This window comes from Chiloscyllium plagiosum, chromosome 3 (genome assembly GCF_004010195.1).
Source record: "Chiloscyllium plagiosum isolate BGI_BamShark_2017 chromosome 3, ASM401019v2, whole genome shotgun sequence".
NCBI lineage: Eukaryota > Metazoa > Chordata > Chondrichthyes > Orectolobiformes > Hemiscylliidae > Chiloscyllium > Chiloscyllium plagiosum.
In genome coordinates this window covers 79,903,152-79,914,846 of record NC_057712.1, presented here as the reverse complement: position 1 = coordinate 79,914,846, position 11,695 = coordinate 79,903,152, and the positions used below count along the sequence as shown (strand labels likewise).

At 38.7% G+C, this 11,695-nt stretch overlaps 1 protein-coding gene across 2 annotated transcripts in view; it reads left to right on the top strand.

Moving 5' to 3' along the window:
• Nucleotides 1-1,394: 1,394 nt before the first annotated feature.
• Nucleotides 1,395-11,695, top strand: part of esco2 (establishment of sister chromatid cohesion N-acetyltransferase 2) — a 42,432-nt gene continuing 32,131 nt past the window's right edge. The window contains exons 1-3 of one of the 2 annotated variants that reach the window (XM_043685090.1): nucleotides 1,395-1,469; nucleotides 2,039-3,071; nucleotides 10,443-10,505. In XM_043685090.1, the coding sequence (XP_043541025.1) occupies nucleotides 1,417-1,469; nucleotides 2,039-3,071; nucleotides 10,443-10,505 (1,149 nt within the window). In that variant the 5' untranslated portion in view covers nucleotides 1,395-1,416. The remainder of the gene's footprint in view (nucleotides 1,470-2,038; nucleotides 3,072-10,442; nucleotides 10,506-11,695) is intronic. The other variant, XM_043685095.1, reaches the window with a different exon arrangement.

Sequence of the window (11,695 nt, the reverse complement as noted above, 5' to 3'; positions counted from 1 at the left end):
TATTATTGGTAGTCACAGGTGAGGTGTCAGAAGACTGGAAGTTGGCTAACATGTTTCCACTGTTTAAGAAAGGTGACCGGGACAAGCCAGGGAACTATAGACCAATGAGCCTGACGTCAGTGGTGGGTAAGTTGTTGGAGGGAATCCTGAGGGACAGGATGTACATGTATTTGGAAAGGCACGGACTGATTGGGGATAGTCAACATGGGAAATCATGTCTCACAAACTTGTTTGAGTTTTTTGAAGAAGTAACAAAGAGGATTAATGAGCGCAGCGCGGTAGATGTGGTCTATATGGACTTCAGTAAGGCGTTCAACAAGGTTCCCTTTGGGAGACTGGTTAGCAAGGTTGATCTCATGGAATACAGGGAGAACTAGCTGTTTGGATACAGAACTGGCTCAAAGGTGAAAGACAGAGTTTGGAGGGTGGTTTTTCAGACTGTAGGCCTGTTACCAGTGGAGTACCAGAAAGATCGATGCTGGGTCGACTACCTTTCATCATTTATATAAATGATTTGGATGCGAGCATAAGAGGTATAGTTAGTTTGTAGATGACACCAAAATAAGAGGTGTAGTGGACAATGAAGACGGTTACCTCAGATTACAAAGGGATCTTGATCAGATGGCCAATGGGCTGAGAAGTGGCAGATGGAGTTTAATTGAGATAAATGTGAGGTGCTGCATTTTGGGAAAGCAGAACTTAGACACGTAATGATAACATCGCAGGGAGTGTTGCTGTACAAAGACTTTGGAGTGCAGATTTATAGCTCCTTGAAAGTGAAGTCGCAGGCAGAGAGGATAGTGAAGAAGGCGTTTGGTATACTTTTTTATTGGCCAGAGTATTGAGTACAGGAGTTGGGAGGTCATGTTGCGGCTGTACAGGACATTGGTTACTGCTGAAAATGTGTGCTGGAAAAGCGCAGCAGGTCAGGCAGCATCCAGGGAACAGGAGAATCAACGTTTTGGGCATAAGCCCTTCTTCAGGAATGGGCTCCTGAAGAAGGGCTTATGCCCGAAACGTCGATTCTCCTGTTCCCTGGATGCTGCCTGACCTGCTGCGCTTTTCCAGCAACACATTTTCAGCTCTGATCTCCAGCATCTGCAGACCTCACTTTCTCCTCAGGACATTGGTTAGGCCACTGTTGGAATGTTGCATGCAATCCTGGTCTCTTCCTATCAGAAAGATGTTGTGAAACTTGAAAGGATTCAGAAAAGATTTACAAGAATGTTGCCAGGATTGGAGAATTTGAGCTATAGGGAGAGGCTAAACAGGTTAGGGCTGTTTTCCCTGGAGCTTCGGAGGCTGAGGGGTGACCTTATGGAGGTTTATAAAATCATGAGGGGCATGGATGGGATAAATAGACAAAGTCTATTTACTTTTGATTCAATTTCTTTTTTTCAGTCTTAAAGGGTAAAAATGCCTGTTGTTACTCCAAGAAAAAGGAAACATAGCTCTTCAAAAGATGATTGGTAAGTTGTGACATTTTGCAGTTTATTGCTATTGAATATAGGATAATTTGTTTCTAAAGTTTTATGGTTTTGGAGGTATCTCTGTTCCAGACTGAGTGAAAATGTATATTTGTGACCGTTGCCTACTCCATTAATTTTATGTTCAAAATAAACTAATTAACTATTAATCTGATTTCATGGGAACCAACCACATGGTATTTTTAAATCTGAATTGTTTCAAATATCTGTTGAAAACCTAGAGAGTTCATAGATTGAAATTAATATAATTTTTAAGGAAAAGCATATGCATGGAGTGAGATGGGAAACTGTTTTAAAATAATTGGAAAAAGAAGCTTATTTATTCATATGTTGTGGACTATATAACATTTCAATAATACAGTTCAAACGATGATTTGGGATTGGTTGTGAAATATGATTGTGTTTTTGCTTGCATTTTATTCCTTTTTTGTGAATTAGTGCTGGGAGCTTTTATTCACCAGTCACTGAATCCATACTGCAGTCAAGCTTTGCTGTGAAATAATTGATTTTCGATGATTCTAACAGTCACTTTTTTTTGTTTTCTTTAACAGTCAACATTATACTCCCATCAATGTAGCAATATCAGGAGCACTGACAAAGAAGAGAATCCTTGATTTTGATGAAGTTTCCTGTCCATCAAGAATGTCATCCCTGGAAGTAGCAGACTCACCAATGTTAAGATGGTCACAAAGAGATTCTGATTCTGTTAAAGAAATTCTTTGTGACAACTGCATTTCACCACAGAAGTTATCTATTAATAAATGTCAAGATAAGTTACAGAATAGAGTCTCCAGACACACTCTCAATAGAAAGGAATACTTACAGAAACCTACTGTACCTGCAACATCTTTCTATGGGAAGGGGAGGCAGCCATACCTCACACCTCTTGAGAGAAAATTGGTGGGTGCAAACAAGCTTTCGAAGTGTGTCATTGTAGATGAACAACCCAAGATGAAAAATACAAAGTTGCAAATGAAAAAGCATATCAAAACAAAAGTGCAGTTGGCAATTGGCTCTAGTTCGAAACATCTAATGGATTCCAAGAAAACCAGAGTAACACAGAAAGGTGGATCTAACAACACCAGGGATCTGAATGAAAATGCATATTATGGATCTATAACCAGGACACTTGTTTTCAATTCAAAAGTAAATGGCCAAAAAGTACAGCAGAAATCAAGAATCCAAACAGGTGCAGCTTTCTTTTCCACGGGCAGAAAATCACAGATGTCATTCACTAAAAAGTTGCCAGAACTCAATGCCAAGTTAGTTTCATCAAATACTTGGGTCCAACATGAACAGGATATGAAAGATGATGTCAATAAAACTAACAAAGAAGTTCTTCAAGCAGATAATCATGATAGTGGAACATGTAATGAGATTAGACAGAGCTCTTACAAAATTAAAACCAAAGCAGAAATGGGAAGAAAAACTGAAAAATGCATGCATCTGCCTTCTAACCTGTTCAAGGTATTGCTTACAAGTGAGGTGAAAGTGATGCTTCAGAAAATTGATGTGACACAATTTAAATACCCAGCATCAGTAACCAAGGAGAAGTCATTTCAACATGGAGACTTAGCAACAAAAGTAAGATAAAAAATTTGGATTTAAAATTCTAAATTCTTGCTTTCTTTTTTCCCATCAGTATCTAGGTTTTTAAATGAACTATTGGGTTACTTAATGAATACTCCAGTTTACTTGATGAATTCTTATTTCTTTTTGTAGCACTCTATTTGAAGATGTAGACAGGAGTGTCTAAGCTTTTTGTCTTTATGGACCATGTTGTGAACAGTGCAACTTTGGTACATAAAAGCATAGGTTAAGGGCTCTTGTATGCAGTTGTGGTGTCCCTACCTCTGACCAAGCAGGCATGGGTTCAAGTCCCACTAGCACATGTGAATACAAATCAGAAGTATTCATTTAAGACCTCACCCACATCCACAGGTTGTATGGTAGATGCCCCTTTGGTCTCTAATAGTCTCACTCTGTCCTCTTACTCTTCATATACTTTTAATAAGCCTTGGGGCTTTCCTTAATCTGCTAAAGATATTTTGTGGCCCCTCTTTTCACTCCTAATTTCTTTTTTTTTCAGCAATGTCCTATACTCTCTCAGCTTTAGAAGCACCTCAATTGTTTTTAATGCACTGGACCTGACGTAGACTTCCTTCCTTTACTTTATCAAACTCATAATATCTCTTGACATTCACAGTTCCCTGGACTTACTGCCATCGCTCTTAGGTGAACATGCTGATTTCCACTTTGCAAATGTAGACTGACTTGTAAGTAGCTGCTACCAATCTGTTTGTCAGATCCTGCCTAAGTTCAATGATATTAAAATTGGCTTTCCCCAGTTAAAACACATAACTCCAGTCCTATCCATATGCCATTCCATATGGATGTTGAAACATACAATCTTATGGTCACAGTCCCCAAAGTGTTTGCCCACTAAACTTTAACCACTTGACTAGCTTGATTTCCTAGGATTATGTCAAATACTTCCCAGCTGTAGTATGACCATCTATGTGCTGGCACAAAAAACCTCTTTTGAATGTATCCTTTTTAATCCTTTCAAACTAAGGTGATCTAGTTAATATTAGTAAAGTTGAAATTCCCTAAAATTATAACCTTGTTTCTGTATCACCATCTGTGGATCTGCTCCTCTATCTCCCTCTAACTGTTGGGAGGCCTGTAGCATAATCCTGGCAAAGTAATTGCCTCTTTCTTTCACTAAGCTCTACCCAACTGGCTTCATTTGAATTCCCTTCGAGAACAACCTCTCTCATGCTGCTGTGATGGTTTCCTTTATCAATAAAGCAATGTCCCACCTCTCTCGGTGTCGTTCTTTCACACTGAGGCTGTGCCCTCAGGTCCTACTAGATCCTACATCTCCGTATTCACTCTTCCCAGGCCTCTCAATATTCTTTACATTTCAATAGAGCTTCACCGTAAGCTCCCTAATTAAATCTGCCTCATTACACATCACCAAATCCAGAATTGCATATTGCATCATGGAGTCTGTCACAAGTTGCACTAATAAAGCATTTTATAGGCATTCCGTGAATTCCTTTTTCTTGGGATCCTCTACCAATCCAGCTGTACATTGAAGTCCCTTATAAATAATATAATTGTGTTTATCCTATTTGCATTTTCTGTTTCCTGATTTATTTTCTGCCCCACATCCTGACTACTGGTAGAAGGCCTCTACGTAACTCCCTTCAGGGTCTTTTTTCCCTTTGTGGTTCTTCAACTCTATCTGCAGATTTGATGCCTTCAACTCTGGGTCACTTCCTACCATCTATTTTTAATTTCATTTACAACAAGGTAAACCCACTAGCTCTATGCATCTGCCTATCCTTGCGATCAGACATATGTTCTGAGATATTTAGTTCCCAGCCCTGATCCCCTTGCAACTACATTGGTGATACCCACAGCATCATGTCCACCAATTTCAGTCTGTGCTACAAGCTTATTTACCTTGTTTCATATACTACTTGAATATGAGTGCAACACCAGCAGTCCAACATTGAATGCCCCTTCTCATATTTGTCCCCTTAACTGCTGTGCCTGAAGTTAGATTCCTAAGCCTTTCCATACTCTGTCCTATTACTTGTTCTGGAAACTTTAATAACCTCTGCTAAGCTCCACATCCCCACTACTTTTACCCTAATTTTCCATGCATTCGAATCCAGCCTAATTTACGTGGAGTCAGTTCCATTTGATCAGCTTAATCTTTTCCCAGTAATTGTACCAATGTCCCATGAATTTAAATTCATTTCTCCTAAACTTCAACTCCTGCGTTTATCACTTTAATCTTGTTGAGCATGTTCCAATTAGTTTGTGGTTCAGGTGGTAATCCAGAGATTATTACTTTGTTGGCTATGCTTTTTAATTTAGCCATCAGCTGCTAATACTCTCTCAGCAGAACCTCTTTCCCCTTTCTGTTTATATCATTGATACCTATATGGAGTATGACAACTGGATCTTCCCTTCCCACTCCAAGTTCCTCTGTAGCCCAAATGAGACATCCTGAGCCTACACACCAGGCAGGCAACACAGACTGTCAATCCTGACCACAGGGAACCTTGTCTGTACCCTGACTATATTAAGGAGATTACAAGTTCATTTCTCTTTACATTCCCCTCTTGATTAGCTCCCTGTTCCACGATGCTATGGTCAGTTTGCTCACCCTTCCTACAGTTGCTGCTCTCATTCACTCGGGGCAAGAATCTCAAATCTATTAGATGTGTTCAATGGCTAGGGCTCCTTCAGCACTACCTCCTGGATCCCTGTACTTGCCTCACTTGTAGTCATGTTCTGTCCCTGACTACTAATTAAATTCAAGTTGGTTAATCTAAGGGGTGTGACTGCCTCCTGGAACACTGTGTCCAAGTAACTCTTCCACCTCTCTGATATATCAGTGTTTGAAGCTCAGACTCTTAACTCTGAGCTAGAGCTGATGAGCCAGATAGGTCCTCCCCTACCCGCCCTTCAGCATATATATCAACCTTTTCCTCACTAGAATCATTTCTAAAAAATGGTCACTGGACCCAAAATGTTAACTCTGCTTTCTCTCCACAGATGCTGCAAAACCTGCTGAGTTTTTCCAGCAATTTCTGTTTTTGTCTCTATTTTGTTTACTTGGTTCTTAATTTGATTTCTTTAAAAATAATCCTCCTGGTCTTTAGTCTGTACTTTGTAACTATTTACCTTCAGTTTTAAAGTAACCTACAATAGATAGTCAAATTAGTATTATTAACAGCTAATAAATAGGTTTACCTGTGATGTCACTCTTTCGTTTGTGCTGGCCCTGTGTTCCAGTACTTAAATTTATCCTGTGAAATGACCTTACAAACTTATTCAAAAAAAGCAGCTCTTCTCCTCTGCACTGAATTCCTACTCAGTCTCTGAATTCCCTGAACTGGGAACCTCGATATAGAGGAACCTCGATTATCCGAATGAGATGGGAGGGCACTCTTGCGTTCAGATGATTGATTATTTGGATAATCGATTTGACTTTAAATAAGGGAGGTCATACAAATCTAATGCTGTGCTCTACCGGAGAGTTTGTTTAAATCTATAATTTTGATAAGTCTGCTATTTAAATAAACAAATCTTTGCATTCTGCAAATTGCAGGTTAAACTGAGAAGAACTAAACCCTTACCACCAAAAATATATGAAATCCCAGCATTAAACAAGGTCCCAAATAGATTAGATTAGATTAGATTACAGTGTGGAAACAGGCCCTTCGGCCCAACAAGTCCACACCGACCCGCCAAAGCGAAACCCACCCATACCCCTACATTTACCTCTTACCTAACACTACAGGCAATTTAGTATGGCCAATTCACCTGACCCTGCACATCTTTGGATGGTGGGAGGAAACCGGAGCACCCGGAGGAAACCCACGCAGACACGGGGAGAACGTGCAAACTCCACACAGTCAGTCGCCTGAGGCGGGAATTGAACCCGGGTCTCTGGCGCTGTGAGGCAGCAGTGCTAACCACTGTGCCACCGTGCCGCCCTAAATAGCTTCTATGATCACTAGAGCATTTGTCAGTTTCTGTGAACTCAGTGTCACGATAGAAAGGCAGAAGCATTGCCTCCCGCATGCGTTTACTTTCTCGGCCATTTTTTTTCATGTATTTTTAAAAAGGTGTGAAACTTTTACAAGATGATGTTCACAGAGAACTTGTAAAAGAACAGAGAAAGTACAACTTACTTATGCCCCCTTATCTCAGAAAGACAGAAGCACGACCTCACACATGTATTTACTTTCTCTGCCATTTTTTCATGAACAGTCCAGTAAAATAAACGGGAATACTGTAAAGCCCTTACTTTTGCAAAGGGCTGTGTAACTAATGCTGACCTAAAAAAATGTCCAGTCACTGATGCTTGAGGTGCTTGTGTTTCTTAGTTTTTGCCAGCATTTTCACATGTTCTTCAGTACAGGTAATCCAAACACGCTTACCTCTTTGATGTAACGTTTTTGCGGGATCTTGATCTTATTCCGATAATTGAGATTCCTCTGTACTCACTTGAGCTATGTCTCAATCCAGATGAGATCTCTCCTTCGTGACCATCCATAAGTTATTGGCTATGCGATTTCAACAGGCCCTCTCTTAAATGGTGCTGAGGTGATTTGAGATGACCTTGTTAGTTAAGCTTCAATTGTAGTCCACACACATTGGAGACTATTCATGCTTCATGTGATTGTCTGACTGATGACTGTCCCTTAGTCAGGTGAGTCAGTTCCCTGTTCAATCTTTTGACTACTGAATTTTAAAATTTAAAATTGAGAAAGGAAAAAAAAGATTTACAAGCTCTATTCCACTCCTCCAAACTCCCAAACTATATGCTCACTAGGGCTGTGTGCAATTGTAGGGTACAGAGTCATAAAACCTGGAAACAGACTCTATGATCCAATTAGTCCACACTGGCCATGTTCCAAAACTAAGCTAGTTTCACTTGCCTGCATTTAACCCATATCCTTCCTTTCCTATTCATATACTTATCCAAATGCCTCTTAAAATTGTACCTGCATCCACCACTTCCTCTGGCAGTTCACTGTACACACAACCCCTCTATGTTCTATAAAGTATGGTGCCCCTCATCTTTTTAAAAGTTTCTCCTCTCACCTTATAAATATGCCTCCTAGTTTTGAACTCCCTCATCCTAAGGAAAACATCCTTGCTATTCACATAATCTGTGCCTCTACTGATTTTATAAACCTCTAGAAGATCACCCCTCAACCTTGTTTGCTCCAGTGAAAAAAGTCTCATCCTGTCCAGCTTATTTTTATATCTCAAACCTTCTATACCCAGCACCATCCTGGTAATCTTTTCTGAACCCTCTCCAATTTAATAATATCATTCCTATAGCCAGGCAACCAGAACTGCACATTGAACTGTAGAAAAGGCCTCACCAACATCCTGTACAACATCAACATGATATCCCAACACAAATACTTAAAGGTCTGGGCAATGAAAGCAAATAGGTAAAAACAATGACTGCAGATGCTGGAAACCAGATTCTGGATCAGTGGTGCTGAAAGAGCACAGCAATTCAGGCAGCATCCGAGGACAGGCGGATGCTGCCTGAATTGCTGTGCTCTTCCAGCACCACTGATCCAGAATGAAAGCAAATATGCTAAATGCTTTCTTAATCACCCTCTTTACTCTGTGTCGCAAATTTCAAACAATTATGTTCCTGAATTCCTAGGTCTCCCTGTTCTACAATATCTCTCAGAGCCCTACCATCAATTGTATAAGTCCTGCCCTTGTTTGTTTTACCAAAATGTCTCCCATTTATCCAAATTAAACTCCATCTGTCACCACTCAGCCTATTGATCCAATTGATTAAGATCTCTTTGTAACCTGAGAGAACCTTCTTCACTGTCCACGTACTACCAATTTTGGTGTCATTTGCAAACTTATAATCATGTCTCTATTATCCAAATTGTTTATATAAATGATAAGCAAAAGTGGACCCAGTACCAATTCCTATGGAACACCGCTGATTACAAGTCTCTAGTCTGAAAAACAGCCCTCCACCACTATCCTCTATCTCTTACCGCCAAGTCAATTTTGTATCCTGCTGGCAGGCTCACCCTGAATTGCATGTGATTTAACTTTGCTAATTAGTCTACCATGCAGAACCTGGTCAAAGGCTTTAGTGAAGTCCATATAAACAACATCTACTGCTCTTCCCTCATCAATCTCTTTGTTTACTTCCTCAAAAAAAAACTCATCAAGTTTGTGGGACACAATTTCTTTTGCACAAAGCCACACTAACTGTCCCTAATCATGTAATGTGAATATTTATTAAGATGTATTGGTATGAATAATAATGTTTATGATGAATGATTATCATAATTATCATAATCGAAAGACTATGTATTTGTAAAATATATGTAAATCTTACCTTTCAGAATCCCCTCTAACAACTAACCCATCACCGATGTGACGTTCACAAACAGAGTTCCCAGGTTTATCTTTACAGCCTTCCTTAAATAAATATTAGCCACCCTCCTGTCCTCCAGCACCTTACCTGTGGTTATACAAATAGAAATGTTTCTGCTAGGTTGTTTTATGATGCATGTTGGGATGTTTTACTGTGTTCAAAAGTGCCACATAAATTCAGTTATTAAAGCAATGCATTTAAATAGTATTTGCTATTTGTGAGATATGAACAATACTGAATGAGCTGCACAAACATAAATTCAAATTGTACTGGCTGATTTTTGTAACTTATCAGCATTGATAGTATCGTTGATAATAGGGACAAGCTACATTTCTGTTCAAATAATTCATTCTCAGACAGTCTAATTTTACAGCTTGTCTGAAGCTTCCAAAAGAGCTGTTTTTTGTATTGTTTTGCTGTGTACTGTCTTCTAATGTTTGTTTATTACCATATTCCAGTTTGAGGAACCTTGCTGTGCATAAATTGATTACTCCATTTCCTACATTGAAGAGTTATTACATTTAAAGTTCATTAGCTGTAAAGCAACTTGGAATGCCCAAAGATTGTAAAATGTGTTGGATTAATGTAATCTTTTTTTCTTTTGCACTTGTCTTGATGGACTTGTATATTTTTCTGTTCATGTTGTCACTGAATCAGCCTATAAGTAATGCTAGATTGATCAAGTCATAGCTCACCACCCCTTCGTTAGTTACATGCAGCCCCATGTGACTGTTATGACACATGTTGTGCAATAATTGTATTAAGCAGATAAATGGCCAATGTACTGTGAATATTTATTGAGATGTAGTGATATGAATAATAATGTTTATGGTGTTGAACGATTTTTCATAATTATCATAATCAAAAGACTATATGTTTTAATGAAAAGCAGTTATATCATGAAAATCAAAACAGACTATACATAAAGTATAAATTATATATACTGTTCCTTTGAAGCTTTACCTACAGCTATGTTTTTGGTTATTCTTTTGTGATAGTGGTTTGACCAGTTTCAAGATTCAGAGACTGAAAAAGATAAAGATGACATTTTGAATGTTCAGGTAAACTACAGTTGAATTTTGAAATTCAGTTTGGAAAGTTGCCTCTTCGAGTCTTTCCAGTTATTATGAAATGAGTGCACACTTTTTTACAAAATGTATATATTTGGATTAAAAACTGAAAATGGTAGGAATTTGCAACTCTACCAGTATCTGTGGGAAGAGAACTTGTTAATGTTCCTGGTTTATGATCTTCCATCAAAATTGGGAAAAGTTTATAAGCGTTTTGCTGTTTCTTTTTATAAATTTTAGCTCTCTAGACCAGCAGTATTTTGGTTTTGTGTCTTTTTGGATGATTGTTTCTAAATACAGTCAATAATAAATACAGCAAGTACAAACTGCAAGTCTGCTATCCAGTTCTGGATGAACAGAAAATTATCTCTGGAATATTGGGACGACCAAAGACATTGTCATTAGTCCCTGTAACAAACTTGCTTAACCATCAGTCTGTTGCTGTCCATTGCAATTATCTGAGAATGAACCAGACTTGCAAGCTAGGTGTCAGATTTGATCCAAACTTGAAGTTCTGGAATTCCATCCATGAAGCTGTTTTCAATCTCTTCTTTAGACGCTCCTTAAACCTTGCATCTGACTAAATTCAGAGCTGAAAATGTGTTGCTGGAAAAGCGCAGCAGGTCAGGCAGCATCCAAGGAGCAGGAGAATCGACGTTTCGGGCATGAGCCCTTCTTCAGGCCCAAAACGTAGATTCTCCTGCTCATTGGATGCTGCCTGACCTGCTGCGCTTTTCCAGCAACACATTTTCAGCTCTGATCTCCAGCATCTGCAGTCCTCATTTTCTGACTAAATTCAGCCCTATTATCTGTTTGTGGTTCAATGCCATGTTTTCTGTTTTAATTATGGTGAAGATACTATATAAATATACATGAATGAGAATAAAATGAATGCAATGCTTTGGTGAGAAATGTTGAAATATACTGTTGGTCTTGTGATCCCAGCTGTTGTTATTACCAAATGAGCCAGATCCCAGAAAGAAACTTATTTTGATGAAACATGTAACAAATTGGGTCTCACACTGAACCATAAGCACATAGTATTGAAGATTTTACTTTATCAATAAAACAAGTTTATAACAAAAGGACTGAAGATAAAGTAGAATAGTGCAAACTATCTATTATAATACAAATTCAAAGATTATTAAATGCACAGTAAAAGTATAATCCCATTAATTTCA